Here is a 23,080-nt window from a genome sequence, read left to right as displayed (position 1 = left end):
TTTTGTGAATACCGGTGCGAATTAGCGGCCAATTGCGATATGCTCTGCATTCTCCAAGGTTATGGAGAGTATGGTTAACCATCATCTTGTCAGATACTTAGAGTCCAATGGCCTTCTTAGCGACAGACAGTATGGGCTCTGCAGAAATCGCTCTACGGGAGACTTGATGGCATTTTTGTTGGAACGATGGAGTCGCTCTATCCGCTAGTTTGGTGAGAGTAAGGTCGTGGCTCTGTATATCTTCAAGGCATTTGATAGGATCTGGCACGGTGCACTTTTATGAAAGCTTGTCGCCTTTGGAATCGGTAATAACTTCGTTCGATTTATAACGAGCTTTCTCAGAGATTTTAGATGGGTTCTCATCCGATGAGTATACGTTGACCGCAGGTGTGCCACAAGGCTCTGTCCTTTACCTTTCCCCTTCCCTTTTTCTTAATTTCATTGATGATCCATTGGGTCAGACTTTTAATCCAGTCTACTCATTTGCCGATGACAGTACTCTGTGTCATTCATATTCATTCGACCATAGGCCCAGTCCTCAAGAAATTGTGATCAGGAAGCGCATTATGGATGAGATGCTCTCCCAGGATTTGTTGGCCATTTTCGAGTGGGGTAGAATGAACAGAGTAGACTTTAACGCACTGAAGACGCAGTGATGTTTCTTGTCTCACAAGCGATTAACTGACCCACTTCAATCGTCGATATCTATCAACGGTATAGATATTGAACAGTCAGATGCTCTTGATGTTCTGGGAATGAAGATACAATGTGATATCCGTTGGTCAAAACACGTATACGAAGTGTCGAAAGAAGCATTCAAGTGTTTGGGCTTTCTTAAGTGGTGCAAGAAATATTTCACCTCTTCTGATCTTCGCGACTATCTATACTACCTACATCAGGCCGAGGATGGAATATAACTCTCATATATGAGAAGGAGCTTCAAAATCATCCTTGGAGCTACTTGACCGCGTCCAACGGAGAGCGATGGTGTTGATTGGGGACAGTAGGGTATCCAACTCAATTGCTTCTCTTGAACATCGTCGGAATGTGGTCCATTTGTTCGACCAGACCTCTGCCTTTAAGGTGCCTGTCAAAAATTTTTAAAGTTGGTTTTCGTTGAGGTTTGATTTTTTATTGGAACACGGTTGGTCCTCGAACTAAGAATATCCACTGTTATACCTTGCAACCATAAAGCTAGAATTTCGTCGCTTCATTAAGTTAAACCCACATAAATTAAACACAAGTAAGAGCGTGCTAAGTTCGGCCGGGCCGAATTTTATATACCCTCCACCATGGATCGCATTAGTCGAGTTCTATGCGCGGTATCTCCTTTTAGGTAAACAAGGAATATTGAATAAGAACTGTTATGCTATTGGAGCTATATCAAGTTATAGTCCGATTCTGACCTTAAATTAATGCTGAACATTGTTGAAGTTATTGTGTAATATTCCAGTTTATTCGGATAAGAATTGCGCCTAGAAGGGGCTCAAGAAGCAACATCTGGAGATGTTTATATGGGAGCTGTCTCTCGATTGATGATCGATTCAGACCATATTAGACACGCATGTTGAAAGTCATGGGAGAAGCCGTTGTGCAAAATTACAGCCAAATCGGATGACAATTGAGCCCTCTAGGGGCTCAAGAAGTCAAGATCCCAGATCGGTTTATATGGCAGCTATTTCAGGTCATGAAATTATTTGCGCCATACTTAGCACAGTTATTGGAAGTCATAACAAAACACCTCACGCAAAGTTTCAGCAAAATCGGATGAGAATTGCGCGCTCTATTGGCTCAAGAAGTCAAGATCACAGATAGGTTTATATGACAGCTATACCAGATTATGAACCGATTTGAATCATACTTAGCACTGTTCTTGGAAGTGATACCAAAACACCACGTGCAAAATTTCAGTCAAATCGAACGAGAATTGCGCCCTCTAGAGGCTCAAGAAGTCAAGATCCAAGATCGGTTTTTATGACAGCTATACCAGATTATGAACCGATTTGAATCATACTTAGCACAGTTGTTGGAAACCATGACAAAACACTACGTGCAAATTATAAGTCAAATCGAACGAGAATTGCGCTCTCTAGAGGCTCAAGAAATCAAGATCCAAGATCGGTTTTTATGACAGCTATACCGGATTATAAACCGATTTGAATCATACTTAGCACAGTTCTTGGAAGTGATACCAAAACACCACGTGCAAAATTTCAGTCAAATCGAACGAGAATTGCGCCCTCTATAGGCTCAAGAAGTCAAGACCCGAAATCGGTTTATATGGCAGCTATATCAAAACATGAACCGATTTGGCCCATTTACAATCCCAACCGACCTACACTAATAAGAAGTATATTTGCAAAATTTCAAGAGGCTAGCTTTACTCCTTCGAAAGTTAGCGTGCTTTCGACAGGCAGATGGATGGACGGACAGACGGAGGGACGGACGGACAGACGGACGGACGGACAAGGCAAGATCAACTTAAAATGACATGACGATCAAGAATATATATACTTTATGGGGTCTCTGACGCACATTTCGGGGTTTTACAAGCAGAATGACGAAATTAGTATACCACCATCCTATGGTGGAGGGAATAACGAATATTTTTCGCGATTTTATTTTTGATAGTACCACTGTGCCTGCGACAAAGATTTATCATTTCTTGCTCATCGATGGTTGCTGTTGTTCATTTTCCTTGCTCACTGAAAGCATACGTATTTGAATTTTTTTTTGTATTGTTTTTTTTCTGCTATATTTACCTTTGTGGAAATTTCTTTTTTGTGGTATAATTTTTTGTGGTATTTACTTTTGGAGGTATCCTTGCGGTATGCTGTGCGTAAGCGAAGGATAACAACAATTTATTGATGTTCTTTGGTTGGCTGACTTTCATGTTTATTTTTAAAGTATTTTCTCTCCTTTTGTTCATTCATTTGGAAACATTGAACAACACCAACAATGGCAGGAGCCGTAGCTGAGGCATCATAAGGACGAATGAAGAATGGCTGGTTGGATGGATGGATGCTTGAATGATGAATGCCTTTTTTTGATGTAGTTGGTTGAGTTGGTTGGTGGGTAGTTAGTGTTGGCTGTTGGCTGCTGCCGCTGTGGGCTTGCATAAGTTTGACTCAGCATGCAAATTATTTAACCAAAGGATAATATGGCTCTCTTTTTTGTCTATCGCCTCCCGAGTTTGTTTGCCTTTGATGGTGGTTATACTTTGTGTCCTTTTTATGATGATGAGACGACTATGTTAACGGCAGACACAGCCATTGATGATGTTCAATCAACCTGACTACAAAAAAAAATATGACATATTTACTTGCTTGCCATGTGGAGGCTATGATGTCCTTTGCATGGTTGGCTGGTGGCTTGTGCGGTTGCAGATGATGTTTAAAGGTTGTCTGGTTTAAGATTTTCCTTCTTTGTTTTTGATTTCCCATCAACTTGTTCTCGTTTAACTATATGCATATGTTTCCCCAGCAGTCAGCATGCCATACATATCATTTATTTTAATCGATCAGAGTGGGAGTGAAGTTATGGGATGGCAGAGATTTTGCGGAAGGATGAGAAGGGCATACATTGTGGGTTTGTTTAAACAAATTTTGCGCTAGAGTGATTGCGAACGCAGTTCGAGTTATGATGGAAGACATCAGAATTTTGTTGTTCGCTGTTCATCGATTTTATTTATTGTCCATATGACATATGGGAAAATAGCCGAACGAACTTACATTCATTTTTCTGACAGTAAAGGTTATTCGTCTGCACAGAATGTTGTGTGATTGACATGAGAATGGCAAACAAGGTAAAACAAACATTGTGTCTCATTTTTCCTTGTATTATATTATGGATTAATTTCATATGCAGGCGGAATAATTTTTATGTCATAAATAAAAGTGTATAACATTACAAAACTATTGGAGACTGAGAACGACTACATTTTTTGCTATATAAAATCAAAAATAAAAAAAACAAGTAAAAGCGTGCTAAGTTCGGCCGGGCCGAATCTTATATACCCTCCACATTTGGCGAGTTCTTTTCCCGGCATCTCTTCTTAGGCAAAAAAGGATATAAGAAAAGATTTGCTCTGGTGTTAGAACGATATCAAGATATGGTCCGGTTTGGACCACAATTAAATTATATGTTGGAGACCAGTGTAAAATGTCAGCCAATTCGAATAATAATTGCGCCCTTTGGGGGCTTAATAATTAAAATAGAGAGATCGATTTATATGGGAGCTGTATCAGGCTATAGACCGATTCAGACCGTAATAAACACGTATCTTGATGGTCATGAGAGGATCAGTCGTACAAAATTTCAGGCAAATCGGATAATAATTGCGACCTCTAGAGGCTCAAGAAGTCAAGATCCCAGATCGGTTTATATGGCAGCTATATCAGGTTATTAACCGATTTATACCTTATTGGGCGCAGTTGTTGGATATCATAACAAAATACTTCGTGTAAAAATTCCTTCAAACCGGATAAAAATTGCGCCCTCTAGAGGCTCAAGAAGTCAAGATCCAAGATCGGTTTATATGACAGCTATTTCAGGTTATAGACCGATTTGAACCATACTTGGCACAGTTGTTGGATATCATAACAAAATACTTTGTGCAAAAATTCATTCAAATCGGATAAGAACGACGATCGCGACGATCAAGAATATATATATACTTTATGGGGTCTCAGACGAATATTTCGAGTAGTTACAAACAGAATGACGAAATTAGTATACCCCCCATCCTATGGTGGAGGGTATAAAAAATTCATCCAAATTCAATTTTGATTTTTATACCCTGCACAACCACTGTGGGTGCAGGGTATTATAGATTTGTGCATTTGTATGCAACGCTCAGAAGAAGAAGAGCTAGACCCATTGATTAGTATACCGATCGACTCAGAATCACTTTCTGATTCGATTTAGCCATGTCCGTCTGTCCGTCTGTAAGTCCATGTATTCTTGTAATCAAAGTGCAGGTCGTATTTGTTTTTCGATTGTCACGAAATTTTGCACATGCCACTTTTTTGGCCCAAGGACAAACGCTATTGATTTTGAAAAAAATCGGTTCAGATTTAGATATAGCTCCTATATATATCTTTCATCCGATTTGGCTTTTTAAGGCTGTATAAGCCACAATTTTGGTCCGATCTTTAAAATATTTTGCACGAGGTGTTTTATTTGTCCTAATATGTGTGCAAAATTTCATAAAAATCGGTTCAGATTTAGATATAGCTCCCATATAATCTTTCATCCGACATGGACTTTCATGGCTGTAGAAGCCACAATTTTGGTCCCATCTTCACAAAATTTGGCATTGGGTATTTTATTTGAGGTCTACATATGTGTGCGAAATTTCATAAAAATCGGTTCACATTTAGATATAGCTCCCATATATATCTTTCATCCGATGTGGCTTTTTAAGGCTGTAGAAGCCACAATTTTCGTCCCATCTTCACAAAATATGGCATTTGGGTATTTTATTTGAGGTCTACATATGTGTGCAAAATTTCATAAAAATCGGTTCAGATGTAGATATAGCTCCCATATAATCTTTCATCCGACATGGACTTTCATGGCTGTAGAAGCCACAATTTTGGTCCCATCTTCACAAAATTTGGCATTGGGTATTTTATTTGAGGTCTACATATGTGTTCCAAATTTCATAAAAATCGGTTCAGATTTAGATATAGCTCCCATATATATCTTTCATCCGACATGGACTTTTATGGCTGTAGAAGCCACAGTTTTAGTCTGATCTTTAAAATATTTTGCATGAGGTGTTTTATTTGACGTCTTCCTATGTGTGCAAAATTTCATAAAAATCGGTTTAGATTTAGACATAGCTACCATATATACCTTTCATCCGATTTGGCTTTTTAAGGCTGTAGAAGCCACAATTTTGGTCCGATCTTTACCAAATTTGGCGTGGAGCCGTTTTGGTTTAGATTTAGATATAGCTACCATATATACCTTTCATCCGATTTGGCTTTTTAAGGCTGTAAAAGCCACAATTTTCGCCCGATTTTACATGAGACGTTTAAATTGACGATCCAATACGTGCGCAACATTTTATTGAAATCAGTCCTAATTTAGATATAGCTCCAAAGTGTATTTTTCATCCGATATGGACTTTTAAGGCAGTAAAAACCTCAATTTTGGCCACATCTCTACAATCTGGGGCGTGAGATGCTCTATTTGATGACCCAGTATGGGTCATTAAAATTGACACAGGTTTCGATATAACTCCCATATATAATCTTTTATCCGATATGGCATTTTAAAGATGTGGAAATCCAAATATTTTGTCCTATGGTAGAAAAATCTTACAAGGTTCTAAATTGCTATTTCAATTGGTATCCAAATTAATTTCGAGATAAGTCGGGTGTCGGGTATTATATAGTCGGTACCGCCCGACTTTTGCCTTTCCTTACTGTTTTTTTTTTGTTTTATGACGACCAATAGAAAATTCTTAGTAAAGGAAAATGTCCACCAAATTTTCAATAAACATAAAATTTTGTGATACTTTTAAAAAAACATTGTAGGCCGGACAATATGTTATGTTGAGATGGCTTTTCCACAAAACTAAATATATACAGTGCACTTGCGATAATATGAACTGATTAAAACCAAGCCAGTTCAATTTGCAAAGATTGTTCATATTTTCAAATAGCACCTTATTGCACTTTAACAAATTTTTCCCATTAAAATAAGGATTTCCTATGCAAAATTTGTTAGTAAGTGTTTCATGAATTTAAAAAAACAAGCATTAATTAAATGCAAGTAAAAGTGTGCTAAGTTCCGGGCCGGGCCGAATCTTGGGAACCCACCACGATGGATTCTGCTAAAAATTTAAACAAAATAAATTTATTGAGATTCCATTGCAGGATATTGTCCGACTTTAGACCATTGTTAAATGCTTTCTGTTCAAAGAATAGTATAGCAAAAAACATTTAAAAATCAGCAAAAAGTGTGTTGTTGCTAGAAACATTTGACTGGGTTCCCGTATCCCGATTTCATTTTCGACCAAGAAAAATCATCTGCAGGATTGACATCTCCTGACATGATTTTTCATGGATCATGGATAATGGTGCTTTACAACCATTCGAACTAGAGTACGTTGTAAAGCACACATCTGAATTTGAACACAACTTACTCTAGTTGGAATGGTTGTAAAGCACCATCATACATTTGACATCTCCTGCTGATGATATTTCTTGGTCGAAAATGAAATCGCGATACGGGAAACCAGTCAAATGCTTCTAGCAACAACACTTTTTGCCGAATTTTTAAATGTTTTTTGCTAAAAAAGAAAAGAAAGTATTAAACAATGGTCTAAAGCCGGACAATATCCTGCAATGGAATCTCAATAAGTTTTTAAGACCAAAAACAGAAAGCGCAAACAGACAAAATAAATTTAGTTGAAATCAAGGTATAATTTTATTCTACATACCAAATTTCTGTCAAACCAGCAAAATAAAGCTTCTGGGAACCGAACAAGGATGATCGAGAGACAGGTTTACATGGGAGCTATATCAGGATATAGACTGATTTGAACCGAATTTGGCACAGTTGTTGGAAATCGTAATAGAATATCGCATGCAAAATTTAGGACAAATCAGACATAAATTGCGGCTTGTAAGGACTCAAGAAGTCAAATTGGGAGATCGGTTTATATGGGAGCTATATCAGGTTGTAGACCGATTTGCACCATACTTACTACACAGTTGTTGGAAGTCATAACAAAGCACTATGTGCTAAATTGTAGCTAAATCGGACAAAAATGGCGGCTTTCAGGGGCTCAAGAAGTCAAATCGGAAGACCGTTTTGAACCGTACTTGGCACATTTCTTGGAAGTCGTAACAGAGCACGGCATGCATAATTTCAGCCAAATCGGACAACTACTGCGGTTTGTAAGGGCTCAAGAAGTCAAATCGGAAGAACGATTTATATGGGTGATATATCATGTTATAAATCTATTTGGACCGTACTTAGCACAGTTGTTGGAAGTCATAACAGAATACTATGTGCAAAATTTCAGCCAAATCGAGCAACAATTGCGTTTTGTAAGGGCTCAAGAAGTCTAATCGGAAGATCGGTTTATATGGGTGCTATATCAGGTTATAGACCGACTTGAACCATACTTTTTACAATTGTTGGAAATTGTTAGAGAACACTATGTGCAAAATTTCAACCAAATCGCACAAAAATTGTGGCTTCCTGTCGCTCAAGAAGTCAAATCGGGAGACCGGTTTATATGGGAGTTATATAAGGTTATAAACCGATTTGGACCGTACTTGACACAATTGTTGGAAGTCATAACAGAACACTATGTGCTAAATTGTAGCTAAATCGGACAAAAATGGCGGCTTTCAGGGGCTCAAGAAGTCAAATCGGGAGATGGGCTTATCTGGGTTCTATATCAGGTTATAAACCGATTTGGACCGTACTTGACACATTTCTTGGAAGTCTTAACAGAGCACGGCATGCAAAATTTCAGCATATTCGGACAACAATTGCGTTTTGTAAGGGCTCAAGAAGTCAAATCGGCAGATCGGTTTTTATGGGAGCTATATCAGGTTATTTACCGATATGGACCGTACTTAGCACAGTTGTTGGAAGTGATAACAGAACACTAAATACAAAATTTCAGCAAAATCGGATAAAAATTGCGGCTACGAGGGGCTCAAGAAGTCAAATTGGCAGGTCGGTTTATATGAGAGCGATATCTAAATCAGAACCGATATTGTCATTTGCAATCCCTAAAGACCTACATCGATATTAAGTATCTGTGCAAAATTTCAAGCATCTAGCTTTACGCGTTCGACCTCTATTGTAATTTCGACAGACGGACGGACGGACATGGCTATATCGACTCAGAACGTCGAGAGAATCAAGAATATATATACTTTATGGGGTCTTAGACGAATATTTCGAAATGTCACAAACGGGATGACTAAATTAGTATACTCCCCTCCTATGGTAAAATGCAAATTTTGCCCATGAACATTCCATTGAACATGGGCAAATTTCTCACCAATCAATGAGTGCAGTCCGATTCAAGTTTAAGCTCAATGATAAGGGGCCTCTTTTTTATAGCTGAGTCCGAACGGCGTGCCGCAGTACGACATCTCTTTGGAAAGAAATTTTACATGGCATATTACCTCAGAAATGTTGCCAGCATTAGGAGGGGAAAACCACCGCTGAAAATTTTTTCTGATGGTCTCGCCAGGATTCGAACCCAGGCGTTCAGCGTCCTAGGCGGGCATGCTATCCTCTGCGCTACGGTGGCCTCCTCCCACCATCCTATAGTGGTGTGTATAAAAACCCACACAATTGCAATATTATGAAAAAACCAATAAATTTTTAGTATTATTCAGTGGAATTGAATTCGCTTAAGTGAAGTATCGCTTTAGTGAAAATTCGTTGATTGAAAAAGTTAGTACCCCCCAATTTTCGTTTCTATATGCAACTTAAAACTATTCTCGAGAAACAAAATTAAGAGATCGGATTTTATTTTTTCAGCCAAATCGGAAAAGAACACCTCGAAATATGCGCCTGAGACCCCATAAAGTATATATATTCTTGATCGTCATGCTATTTTAAGTCGATCTAGCCATGTCCGTCCGTCTGTCCATCTGTCTGTCGAAGACTCGCTAACTTTCGAAGGAGTAAAGCTAGCCGCTTGAAATTTTGCACAAATACTTTTTATTAGTGTAGGTCGGGTGTTTTGATACAGCTGCCATACAAACTGATCTTGGATCTTGACTTCTTGAGCCTCTAGAGGGCCCAATTCTCGTCCGATTTGACTGAAATTTTGCACTTGGTGTTTTGGTATCACTTCCAAAAACTGCGCCAAGTATGGTTCAAATCGGTCCATGTTTTGATATAGCTGCTATATAAACCGATCTTGGGTCTTGACTTCTTGAGTCTCTAGAAGGCCCAATTCTCGTCCGATTTGAATCAAAATTTTGCACGTATTGTTTTGGTATCACTTCCAATAACTGTTTTAAATATGATTCAAATCGGTACATAACTTGATATAGCTGCCATATAAACCGAACTGGGATCTTGACTTCTTCAGCCTCTAGAGGGCGCGCAATTCCCCTCCGATTTGACTGGAATTTTGCATGAAGTGTTTTGTTACGACTTCCAATATCTGTGCTAAGTATGGCGCAAATCAGTACATAACCTGATATAGCTGCCATATAATGCGATCTGGGACCTTGACTTATTGAGCCTCTAGAGGGCGCAATTCTCATCTGATTTGGCAGAAATTTTGTACAACGGCTTCTCTCATGACCTTCAACATACGTGTCTAATATGGTCTGAATCTATCAATAGCTTGATACAGCTCACATATAAACCGATCTCCCGATTTTGCTTCTTGAGCCCCTACTAGGCGCAATTCTTATCCGAACGAAGTGAAATATTACACAATAGCATATTCTTATTCAATATTCTTTGTTTGCCTAAAAAGATATACTGCGCACATATGCGATACCTGGTGGAGGGTATATAAAATTCGGGCGAATTTAGCACGCTCTTACTTATTTTAAAATTCTTTCGAAATTCAATTTTCATCCACATATATATATTGTAATAGCATCATTTTCTTTTATTATCACTTTCCATAAAATTAAATTTCTCACAGATATTTTTGTTTTGGAAATCCTAAGCCGGCAATATGCTTTTTCCTGTTTCCCATCTACTCATATAAAGTTCATATATAAGGGATACAAAGTTACTACTCAGCTATTGAAGATTCTTGTCGCCATTGCGAAACAACCTCCCACTTTTGATTAAAGTTCACCGTTGGAGATTGATTACGTGACAAGTATGAAATGCCATCAAACACAAAACTCCAAAGCCAGCATGCGCGGTAGCAGCGTAGCCATCACATAACTTCATACCCATGTGATGCGACAGATCCGCACGCCAAGGGTTTGTTGTTGTCATTAAATGTGGGCAAGAAGGCTGAATGTGTGTAATCACGCGAAATGGAAGTAGCTAACTTTTATATATTCCAACAAGAGTTGCCAAAGACAAATGCCTATATTTACAAAACTTAATGCAGCTTTAAAGTAGGTTTATTTGACAGATTTCCTTTATAGAACTGTCAAATAATCGTACTTTAGCACTGCATTCAGTTTTGTGAACAGTGTTGCCACTTAAGAAAATTATTTCCTACCAAAATTTAAGAAAAATCCTTCCATACGCGACCAAGCTTCAAGACAAAAATGCAACCTAGACCAGATCGTCTTAATATTAATAGAGGATCTAGCCATGTCCATGTCTGTCTGTTGAAATCACTCTAAAGCCTATAAAAATATCGGTCATAGTTATAGATGGAGACGGAAAGATGGTGGCCACCGTAGCGCAGAGGGTAGCATGTCTGCCTATGACGCTAAACGCCCGGGTTCGAATTCTGACGTGAACGTTGGAAAAATTTTCAGCAGTGGTTAACCCCTCCTAATGCCCATTCGGACTCGGCTGTAAAAAGGAGGCCCCTTATTATTGAGCTTAAACTTGATTATGAGACGTTTGCCCCTGTTCCTTAATGGAATATTCATGGGTAAATTTGCATAGTTAAAGATGACCTATAATGGAAATACCACCCATTATATCGATTTCCCGATAAGAATTCTTGAATTCATAAAAATTGAATTTTGCCCCGATTTCGATGAACAACAATGTTGGATAAAGCTGATTACTACCCGTTTCCTCTGTTACAGTGAGTTGCATTGTACCCCATCAGTATTCGAGTATGGGCCAGATCTGTCCATAATTGTGTGGCTGCCATATAGCCTGATCTTCCGATTGAAGGCAATCGGACGAAAGCCGAATTTTTACCCTGCATATGCGAAATTTGTTGCAGATCCCTTGACTATTGTACCAGTTGTAGTCAATATCAGAACTTATTAAATTTTTTCGTTGAAAATTGAAACAGTGAGGCCCCTTTAACAGTATTAGACCCTTGACGTCCAAACGAGTACGTGAGAAATATAGTCTAGTCTAGTATAGTATATCGGGTCATTAAAGGCTTCTAATAATTATATCAGATGATTTTGTTTGAAACTTCAAGCTCGAGGTCAAAGTGGTATTGATTTAAAAAAATGGTTTCATTCCGCATACACTGAAACGGAAGAAAGTGAAACAATTTTGAGTTATCCCCGGGGATTTTTTCGATAATTTGCTTGGTATTGATAAGTGCGAAAAACCTACCAAAATTTGAGGTCAGAGAAAAAAAATCTACCAACTTTGGTAGGAACCTACCAAAAACGGCAACACTGTTTGTGAATACCGATGAAAATTTTGAAAATGTTTGAGTTAGAAAATCTATAGCAAATAAGAGGGTAATGTGTTAACAGCTACAGAGGGCGTGCTCAGAATATGAGATTTGAAAAAAAAAACTGTTGAGATATGATTGTAAGATACCGACTGACAAATATTTGAGGGCAACACCTCGGGTTGTTAACACGAAGTGTAATCAAATTTAAACTAGTATATCTGTCAAACTAGAAATGACAGCTACATGATATTTGTTTTATTGACAGCTCATTACATTAGGGGTGTTTTATTTACCCATTAGGCGGGGTTTTTCGCTTAGTTTGTATGCTATCCCCTTTTAGCTAAGCGGCTCACTTATCGCCGCTTACTATCGAGAAATGTTGTCATCATTCAATTTGAATGACAAACCTACATATTTATTCACTGATTAAATGTTCTGAAGTGGCAAAACTGTTTAGGATTTCAATAAAATCAGCCAGAAGCATTGCAAGAACTACCAATGCAAAGTCACAATTGGAGCGATTTATGGGCTGGTGGCATCATTGATCCGTACTTCTTCAAAGATGATGCGAATCGTAACGTAACTGTGAATGGTGAGCGCTATCGTGAGATGATATCCAACTTTTGTTTGCCCAAAATGGAAGAGCTTGACTTGCATGGCATGTGGTTTCAACAAGAGGGTGCCACATGCCACATAGCATGCGTATTGAGAGACGAGGTCTGTGAACATTTTATTTCACGTTCGGAACCAGTTGGCCGGTTCTAGATTGTGCGCTAATTTGTGTGATACCGGCCGAAATGTTGGAAATAGTATGTCTAAATTGGACTAAGCGGATGGGCCGTTGGAGGCGCAGTCACGGTCAACATTTGAAATAATCTTCAAACATTAAATTATATGGCCCGTACTATCGATTCAAATAAAGATTTCATGCATTTTCTGAATTTTTTGTTTTTTTGAAAAAAAAAAATTTTAGAGAACATTTTATTAAATTTTGTATTTGAAGAAAACTTCATTAAAATTTTTCTTCAGAGAAAATTCAATTAAAAGTATCCCTCAGAGAAAATTCCATTAAAATTTTCCCTCATAAAAAATGTCGTTAAAGTTTTGGCCTAGAGAAAATTTTATTAAAATTCTTCCTGAGAGAAAATTTCATTAATATTTTCCATCAGAGAAAATTCCATTAAAATTTTCCCTCAGAGAAAATTCCATTGTGCGACTTAATTTTCCCTCAGGGAAAATTGCATTAGAATTTTCCCTCAAAGAAAATTTCATTAAAATTTCGCCTTAGAGAAAATTTCATTAAAATTTTCCCTCAGAGAAAATTTCATAAAATTTTTCCCTCAGAGAAAATTTCATTAAAATTTTCCCTCAGAGAAAATTTCATTAAAATGTTGCCTTAGAGAAAATTTCATTAAAATTTGTCCTCAGAGAAAATTTCATTAAAATTTTTCCTCAGGGAAAATTTAATTAAAATTTTCCCTCAGAAAAAATTCCATTAAAATTTCCCCTCAGAGAAAATTTCATTAAAATTTTCCCTCAGAGAAAAATTCATTAAAATTTTCCCTCAAAGAAAATTTCATTAAAATTTCGCCTCAGAGAAAATTTCATTAAAATTTTTCCTCAGAAAAAATTCCATTAAAATTTTCGCTCAGAGAAAATTTCATTAAAATTTTCCCTCAGTGAAAATTTCATTAAAATGTTGCCTCAGAGAAAATTTCATTAAATTTTCCCTCAGAGAAAATTTCATTCAAATTTTCCCTCAGAGAAAATTTCATTAAAATTTTCCTTCAGGGAAAATTTCATTAAAATTTTCCCTCAAAAAAAATTTTATTAAAACTTTCCCTCATAGAAAATTTCAGAAAAATGTTGTGAAAATTCTGTTTTTACTAAAAATTTCATTCAAATTTTGTCTATACTAAAAATTTCATTCAAATTTTGTTTTTACCAAAAATTTCATTCAAATTTTGTCTTTAGAAAAAATTTCATTGCAATTTTGTGTTTAGAAAAAATTCCATTGGAATTTTATTTTTAGAAAAAAATTCTTTGGAATTTTTTCATGTACTTTTTTCTTTAGAGAAAATCGTTTTTCAACGGTATTGGCAACTCTGATTCCAATACACCTATACTCGTACTTATGCATACACCCATAGGTGTTAGCCACCGTACATTTTCGTTTAACTAAGCAAATTCTCATCTTCTGTTTTCCAATTATAGCCGTGCAAAATGAACGTCAACCACGAAACACCGCCACGATTAGGCCGGAGACACTACGGGAGATGGAGCATGGACGAGCCTTGCGTGAAGCTGCTGTGGCCGTGGGCGTTTTTGGGTAAGTCCGAGCTGTTCATGGCTGTTAGTTTTGCATATTAAACCCCAGTTGCTTGTACATTATGTCGCTAATGAGTTACCAACTAACACACGCTATTCTCGCCCACTCTCTACATGCTCTCCCTTCGCTGGTTTGGGCCTTGCAACGTTTAGACCACCCGTTTTATTGTCGCCACCCTGCTATGGACCTGCTTTGTTGCCACCACCTTGTAAGTATTGCTAAACCAGGTGTGAGCGTATGCCAATGTGGCTGCGTTCGTGCTTGTGTTCGTCCATTCGTCAATGATAACTTTTAGGTTTTGTGCTTTTAGACATTTCAATTAACCGCCCACTTTGTTGTTTTAGCCCTCTCTGGCCTGCCGACGGGGCGTCTTTTGCATCACAATCACTTGGCCGCCACTTCAATGCAATTGTCCTCGAGCATGAGTCAAAACAATGGGCCCGGAGGTTTTCCCATGTTCAACAACAATCACATTTACCATACCAGCAGCAACAACAACAACAACAACAGCAGCAGCAACAACAACAACAACGGCAATCACAGCAACACCCTTAGCATTAAAGATAAACGTTATCTTGATCTATCGAGCGGCGGCACCATTTCCTCCTCCTCGAACTCTTCGAGCAGCAACTCCATCGATCCCTGCTCACCACCACCCGAAAATGGTAAGTGGCCCAGTAGTAGTGTGGTTTATGTAGGAAAGGATCCCTACTTACATTTGAATTCGTTTGCCGCAGCTGTAGCCCACAAGAAACCGCCCGTAAGTGGTAGTGTTTCCTCTGTAAGTTCCTCCAGTCCTATAAGGGATAATGACAATGATGGTAGGTGGCAAATACATATGGGGCAACGAATACCTTTTGTTAATAAATTAATCATCATCTTTCGTTATTTGGTTTTTTAGAGGACTCCATTGATGTTACCAATGAAGATGATGATCCCGAACCACCAGTCAATGGTGAAAAATCCTTGGTGCCCTTTGACATAGCCCAAATCATGTCCTCCAATTTGTATGTGCAACAACATGAAACTGTCTATGAGACCAGTGCCCGTCTCCTCTTCATGGCTGTGAAATGGGCCAAAAATTTGCCCAGTTTTGCAAGTCTTTCCTTTAGAGATCAGGTAAAATTGGAATTTTATAGCCTTTTGTTGTAAATTTTTATTTGCTTGTTTTTTTTTTTAAGGTCATACTCTTGGAAGAATCATGGTCGGATTTGTTCCTTTTAAATGCCATTCAATGGTGTCTGCCCTTGGATGTGGTTAATTGTCATTTATTTTCGGTAACGGAGCATTGCAACAATCATGAGTCCTCTAATGGGGGTGCAAATAATTGCATGACTAAAGAGGAGGTACGTTTTTATCAAAAAAAAAAAGGAAAAACAGTCATTGATGGTTAAATTAAAAAAAAAACAACAAGTAAAAGCGTAAGTTCGGCCGGCCGAATCATAGCAATCCACCACCGTGGATCCTGCCAAAAATTTATACAAAATAAATTTAGTTGAAAGGCGTAGTTTTATTCTACATACCAAACTTCTATCAAACCAGCAAAAATTAAAGCTTCTACGAACCGAATAAGGATGATCGAGAGAACGGTTTACGTGGGAGCTATATCAGGTTATAGACTGATTTGGACCCTACTTGCCACAGTTGTTGGTTAATCGGACAAGAATTGCGGCATGTAAGGACTCAAGAAATCAAATCGGGAGCCTGTTTATATGAAAGCTATATTTGGTTATAGACAGATTTGAACCGTTGGAAATCATAACGGAACACCACATGCAAAATTTCAGTCTTGGGAAAGCACGCTAACAACAGGAACAGAAGAAGGAAGATGACTTCTAGTTCCTACCGTTGAACCATCCAGATCGCTTCAAAAAGCCCAATAACTTGCGATTGTTCACATCCGCTAAATCAGACAGGTTTTCAAAGAAATGAGAACCTAAAGTGGAACTCCTTCTAACTGCTAGTGCGGGACACACACACAGAAGGTGTTCTATAGTCACTTCTTCCTCGATGTCCCTACAGCTTCTGCAAAAGTCGTTGCAGGCAACCTTCAGTCTGTCAGCATGTTTTCCGATTATATAGTGACCTGTCATGACGGACACAATGACTGGAACGTCTGTTCTAGCCAATGACAGCAATGCATTACACCTCTTCAAGTCTAGATGAGGCCACTTAGTTTTGGAATGCTCACAGCCCCCTCTTTGAGACCATCTGTCATTCGTTGTCCTTCGGGCCTGGCCCTGAAAACTTTGATTACCTGTCGCTAGAGGCATACCCACAGATTCCAGTGTCCCTGGAGTGTATAAGGTAGCAAGCTCGTCCACTTTACAATTCTCTGGGATATCTCTGTGAACAGGTGAATTTTGAACTTTTCAGCCATCTCGTTGAGAGATCTGCGACGGTCGAGGGCGGTTTTTGTGTTCAGAAATATTTTTTCCATTTTTCCATTTTGTAGAGCTAAATTCTATTGAAACTTTTTAGTAAAATTGAACTAGTTGGCCCACTGTGGAGGCCACCGTGGCGCTGAGGTTAACATATCCGCCCCAGATGCCGAAGGTCAATTTAAATCCTTGTTTGTGGCATGCCATTATGGTGCAAACACAAGTTCACCTAAATCGCCAGTTCACCATTTCCGAGATCTGAAATTCTTTCCAACTCAACATTCTGTAAGAATATCAAGAAAATATTTTCTGCCGTTTTTTGTCTATTCAGAACAAACCGACAAAATAAGAATTAAGGCCCAACTCTTTGAATTTTAAATATAGAAGATAAGTTTGCCATTAAGATCATACATTGATTTTGATTCAATTTCCTACAAATTACATAACTAAATTAAATAACTTTTTGAATTTTTGTATCATGAATATTCGTTAAAAAATGTTAGTAGAATCTGCAAACTGGTTTTCATAGCATTGAGCTTTGAGTGGTGAATACTTTGCTCTTAGGTTGGTATTTTCATTTAATTTAATGCGCTTAGCCATGACACCCACCACCCTTGGGTTTATTTACCTCATACTTCATGTAATTTGTATCGGGCAATGCTGACTGGTGACATTCAAGACAAACACCAGTGCTGTGTTTAGTTTGTTTTGCGTATGTGGTATATAGCTGGTGTAAAAACGGCTTTAGCCACGACACATATTTTGAATAACCTAGCCATAAACCTTAGTTAATGCCAATTAGTTATTGTGAATGCTTGCATATGTGAATATTAATTCAAAATAGATATACATGATACTAATATTAAATTTCCCGTCCGGTTAATGTCTAAGCTCAATGGTAAGGGGCATCCTTTTTATACCGAGTACGAACGGCGTGCCGTATAGGGACACCACTTGGTAGAAAAGTTTTTACATGGCAGGATGCCTCACAAATATATCCATGATTAGTAAGGGGTTAAGCACCGCTGAACATTTTTCTGACGTTCGCGCCGGGATGGGTCATAGGCGGACGTCCTAACCTCTGCGCCACAGTGGCCTCCAGATATATAAGATATTCAGAGACATTCTCACGTACATGGGTTATTATTTATCTTATATTATTCTAATTTTTTACATTTTGGTTGTTTTGGTGAACAATTCACTTTGTTATATACGCGCAAAGATTTGTTTTATTAAATAAAGTTCGTTATTATCGTTATGTACTATACAACGCAACTTTTTCAAGATTGCTATATTCGAAATAGAGTTAAATGTTAAATCAATTATGAATATTTTTAAACACAAAAAAAATTGTCTTTATAAATTCTTAAAATTATTTTCCCCTCTTTCAGATTGCTTCAGATGTTCGCACTTTGTATGAAATCTTTTGTAAATTCAAAGCCGTTATGGTTGATCCTGCTGAATTTGCCTGCCTTAAGGCCATTGTTCTATTCCGCCCAGAGACCAGAGGCTTGAAGGATCCGGCACAAATTGAAAATCTACAAGATCAGGCACATGTAAGAATGAATTAAATGTTTCTATACGAGTACATAGAAATTTCACACTTTACAAATCTTCCTCTCTGTTTTTAGGTTATGTTGGCCCAACACACCAAATCTCAATTTACAGCACAAGTTGCCCGTTTTGGGCGTTTGCTTCTGATGTTGCCATTGTTGAGATCCATAAATTCTCATAAAATCGAATTGATTTACTTCCAACGCACCATTGGTAATACTCCCATGGAGAAGGTTCTTTGCGATATGTATAAAAATTAGTTGAACTTTTTCTCTTTAGAATGTATACCAAAGACCTAAAATTAAAATCTATCGAGGGAAAATATTTGTTTAAGTAATAGTTCATCGTATTATGTATTAATAATTAATTGTAATTTTATAGTCATTATTAACTGTTAACAATTTATGGTGTATGTATTTGCAATTTATCAAAGAAACTTAATGCTATTAAATATTAAGTGGGCTACTGAAATAAAAATCAAAAAAAGTTTAAAAGATAATGGTTTAAATGGCGTTGGTGGTCCACGATGGATCACATCTGTCGAATTATTTGCGCAGTATCTCTTTTTAGGCAAACAAAGAATAACGAATAAGGACGGAGGAAGAGGAGGAGGAGCTATACCAAGTTATAATCCGATTCGCGGCTCACGAAGCAAAATCGGGAGATCGGTTTATATGGGAGCTGTATCAAGCTATAGACCGATTCAGACCATATTGCACACGTATGTTGAAGGTCGTGGGAGAAGCCGTTGTACAAAATTTCAGCCAAATCGGATTATAATTGATCTCTCTAGAGGCTCAAGAAGTCAAGATCCCAGATCGGTTTATATGGCAGCTATATCAGGTTATGTACTGATTTGCGCCATACTCATCACAGTTTTTGGAAGTCATATCAAAATACCTCATAAAAAATTTCAGCCAATTCGGGTGAGACTTGCGTTCTCCAGCGGCTCAAGAAGTCAAGATCCAGGATCGGTTTATATGGCACCCATACCAGGTTATGGACCGATTTGAACCATACTTGGCATAGTTGTTGGAAGTGATACCAAAACACCACGTGCAAAATTACAGCCAAATCGGATAAGATTTGTGACTTCTAAAAGCTCAAGAAGTCAAGACCCAAGATCGGTTTATATGGCTGCTATATCAGGTTATGAACCGATTGGAACCATACTTTGCACAGTTGTTGGAAAAGATATTGTAGCGTGTCACCCTATGTCTGATTGGAGTAGAGCGACATCTGGTTTTGAACAGTCACGTTTTTATGGCAACTAGGGAATACAACCCTGCGCTACCACCATATGTTACCTCCACATACAAATGTGACCACTACAACGACACTTCAAAGATACATATGATTTTTGTTTTTGCTATTTTGGAAAAGCAATTTTCATGATGGTTCCTCGGTGGACATGATGGCTTGGGGGAACCATGATGGTCAGTATGTGGAGGATGACAAGTTCTTTTTCGATTGGATCTTGGCAGCAAACGGAGGTGGATCTTGGCAGCAAAAAAAGAATTAAACACAAGTGAACTAGCAAAAGAAAAATTTAATGTGTTTATTGAGCGGTGTCACAGAATAAACAAAGTGGTGAAAACTAAAGAAATAATTTAAAACAAATGTAAAGTTTTAGTGAACATCTTAAAGCTATAGAAAAAGTTACAAATATAAGGCAAAATTCTAAAAACAGTATATATGTATATATATATATATATATATATATATATATATATATATATATATATATATATATATATATATATATATATATATATATATATGAAAATTGTACAATGATTTAAAATAACTTGAAAAATAAAAGAATAAAAGAAATCGGAAAGCTTAAAGAAAGTAAAGCTGTAAACAAAAACCTGTAAAAGAAAAAGAAAGATTTATTAAAGAAGAAAACACTGAAAAGAAATAGAAAAGAAATCAAATCATATAATGTAAAATTTAAAGCTAAAAACTTAAGTCTAAAAATAAAAGCGAAAGTCAAGACTCCTCCACCTCCACTGCCACACGTATAAAAGACTTCAGCTGCTGCAATTGGCATATCCACAACTCCTGTCGCTACTCCACCGAGGGACCTAGACGCTGTCGCATACCCCAGTGTCCATAAGGTAGTCCAAAAAGTTTCTCTGACCATAAACGGATTTATTTTTGTTAAAAAAAAGTTTTTTCTGTAAAAAAAAAGTGAAAAAAAGGAAATTAGGTAGGGACAACATCGAGCTTTTTTTATTACTTACCCTTTGGTTGGGTTCTATAGAGTAACCTAAGCATGAGCTCATAGTTAGGTTAGGTAGTGGATAGTAGAGGATATTTCCTTGCCCATCAGCCAATGTTGACCTTACGGTGCTGAGAAAGCAGCACATCAGAAAACCCCTAGAAAATAATAAAAGAAAAAAACTTTTTTAGACAAGAACTGACTGCGACATATACACTTAAACACGACAATACTTACCAAAGACTAGACGGACGGACGGACAAACGAGAACCTAAAAGGGACCCTATTGGCCGCAGAGGCTGCCACCAGGACCACAATACCCGGGGACTCCATTGGATTTTATCCGGAACAGTCGCCAGTAGAACCAGGAACCTGAAAACACGAAATTGAGAAATTAAATTTGAAAGCCTTAAATTTAGCTTGAAAAATAATTTTTGCTAATTTTGATCCAAACTACTGTTTTTGCTTAAAGTAAATTGTTTTACGAAAAATTTGTTAGTCTTGATAACTTGAATTTCAATTTCTTAACTACCTTTTCTTTGGTCATTACAAGTTTAGTTATAAATGTCAAAATTGAGAGTATCAGGGAGGTTGTGACCTCCAAATAAAGCAGTGCCGAATTTTGTACGAATGTTAGAATGAAATATTTTTTGGTTTTTTTTCTTTCCCATGAAGGGATAGAAGACTAAAGAAAGGGGAAGGAATGGTGTAATGAACAGGTGAGTAAGCTTTTGGGGTACTCCGATTTAGTGGGCCACGGGAGTACCATGGTTTGGGGAGGGTTAGGCCGAGGCATGCCATGGAAGACCGGCATGCCAGCGAACCGATAAAGACATTTTTCCTGTGTGTTTAATTTCAAGTGTTTGCGTACCCGCTGTATTTGTCCATCCACAAGCTGGTTGATTTTAGTTTTTTTTGTCCCTCCTTTTTGACAATAGGTGTTGGCAAAGAACCGCGCCCCATCCACTGAGCCACAGCCGGAGCTCAACCGCCAGCAGCCAGCGCCCGCCAGCATCAATTGCCACTCCAGAGAAAAGGTGGAGCGACCTCCTATGGGGGTACGTGACAATATCAAAAAACGTCATGCAAAATTTCAGTAATAATTGCTTCTTCTAGAGGCCCAAGAAGTCAAAACCCATGATATGGCAGCTATATAAAAAAAAAGATTTGGCCCATTTACAATCCCAACCGACCTACACTAATAAGAAGTATTTCTGTAAAATTTCAAGCGGCTAGCTTTACTCCTTCAAAAGTTAGCGTGCTTTCGACAGACAGACGGACGGACATGGCTAGTTCGATTTAAAATGTCACGACGATCGAGAATATATATTCTTTATGGGGTCTTAGACGCATATTTCGAGGTGTTACAAACAGAATGAGGAAATAAGTATACCCCCATCCTAAGGTGGAGGGTATAAAAATCAATTTGTGTTTGTTTGTCGGTTTGTTAGTTTGTTCCGTATAGACTCAAAAACGGCTGAACCGACTTCCTTGAAATTTTCACAGATTGTGTAGGTATTTCTGGAGGGAAACATAGGCTATATATAATTTTTTGATATCGGAATGGGGGCGGACCCTCCCCCTTACCCCAAAACTATGACCCATAAATAAAAGTTTACCGATCGGAACAATATGGGACCTAAATAAAAGGTATTCGGGAGTAGAGCACGAATTTTATATTAAAAATTGGGTCCAAATTACTGGGGGGCCGCCCCAACCCCAAAATCCCCCAAAGTAGGTTTTTTTTTTAAGATAATGATAATATGGGACTCAAATGAATAGGATTCTGGAGTAGATTGCGGATATGGGAAGGAGGAAGAAACAGGCTTTATAATTTGTTGAAATCGGAAGGGGGAGGACCCTCCCCGGTTACCCCAAAACCACCAACCAAAATTAAAATTGGACCGATACGGACAATATGGGTATCAAATGAAAGGCATTGAAGAGTAGAATACGAATATGGTATTAAAAATTGGGTCCAAGTACCCACGAAGTCGCCCTAACCCCAAAACTCCTCCAAGCAGACAAATTGAACGTTCCCTTAAAAGATATACGGAAGTAGATTAAGAATTAGGCATACAAAATCAGGTCGAATAAGGGGGTCATCCCTCTTTAATATCCCTCAAATTGGTTATTTGACCCATCGTGACAATGTGGGACTTAAATGCAAGGTATTTAAGATTAGAAAAGGAATCCAGTTTTGGGGCCAAGTATTTGTGTCTAAGCCCCAAAGCACTTATTTCCCGAACATATCAATATGGGGCTCAAATGAAAGGTTTTTGGGAATAAAGAACGAATTT

The 23,080-nt window shown here is 37.9% G+C and overlaps 2 protein-coding genes across 4 annotated transcripts in view; one reads left to right on the top strand and one right to left on the bottom strand.

The window, feature by feature from the left end:
- Nucleotides 1–18,867, top strand: part of LOC106092291 (photoreceptor-specific nuclear receptor) — a 42,969-nt gene extending 24,102 nt beyond the window's left edge. Inside the window, exons 4-11 of one of the 3 annotated variants that reach the window (XM_013259104.2) lie at nucleotides 14,507–14,621; nucleotides 14,774–14,829; nucleotides 14,966–15,286; nucleotides 15,359–15,442; nucleotides 15,523–15,740; nucleotides 15,803–15,967; nucleotides 18,394–18,558; nucleotides 18,634–18,867. In XM_013259104.2, the coding sequence (XP_013114558.2) occupies nucleotides 14,507–14,621; nucleotides 14,774–14,829; nucleotides 14,966–15,286; nucleotides 15,359–15,442; nucleotides 15,523–15,740; nucleotides 15,803–15,967; nucleotides 18,394–18,558; nucleotides 18,634–18,816 (1,307 nt within the window). In that variant the 3' untranslated portion in view covers nucleotides 18,817–18,867. Of the gene's footprint in view, nucleotides 1–14,506; nucleotides 14,622–14,773; nucleotides 14,830–14,965; nucleotides 15,443–15,522; nucleotides 15,741–15,802; nucleotides 15,968–18,393; nucleotides 18,559–18,633 lie in introns of all 3 variants that reach the window. The other 2 variants (XM_013259105.2, XM_013259103.2) reach the window with 2 other exon arrangements.
- A 1,776-nt stretch (nucleotides 18,868–20,643) lies between these two features.
- On the bottom strand, nucleotides 20,644–21,827 carry LOC131998009 (uncharacterized). Its single transcript, XM_059369961.1, has 4 exons — nucleotides 21,652–21,827; nucleotides 21,018–21,152; nucleotides 20,803–20,938; nucleotides 20,644–20,736 (listed from the first exon to the last, which is right to left on the bottom strand). The coding sequence occupies exons 1-4, from the start codon at nucleotides 21,741–21,743 to the stop codon at nucleotides 20,644–20,646; spliced, it is 456 nt and encodes a 151-aa protein (XP_059225944.1). The 5' UTR covers nucleotides 21,744–21,827.
- Between the last annotated feature and the right edge of the window lie 1,253 nt (nucleotides 21,828–23,080).

This window comes from Stomoxys calcitrans, chromosome 5, assembly GCF_963082655.1.
Source record: "Stomoxys calcitrans chromosome 5, idStoCalc2.1, whole genome shotgun sequence".
Classification (NCBI taxonomy): domain Eukaryota; kingdom Metazoa; phylum Arthropoda; class Insecta; order Diptera; family Muscidae; genus Stomoxys; species Stomoxys calcitrans.
This window is presented reverse-complemented; position numbering and strand designations above follow the sequence as displayed.

Bases quoted from the DNA above. Each gene is read 5' to 3' on its own strand.
- LOC131998009 (XM_059369961.1), bottom strand. From the start codon at position 21,743: ATGGGGCGCGGTTCTTTGCCAACACCTATTGTCAAAAAGGAGGGACAA. The intron at 21,153-21,651 runs GTACGCAAACAC...TCGTGTTTTCAG, and splicing joins TGGATGGACAAATACAGCGG to GTTCCTGGTTCTACTGGCGA. The intron at 20,939-21,017 runs GTAAGTATTGTC...ATTATTTTCTAG, and splicing joins GTCCGTCCGTCTAGTCTTTG to GGGTTTTCTGATGTGCTGCT.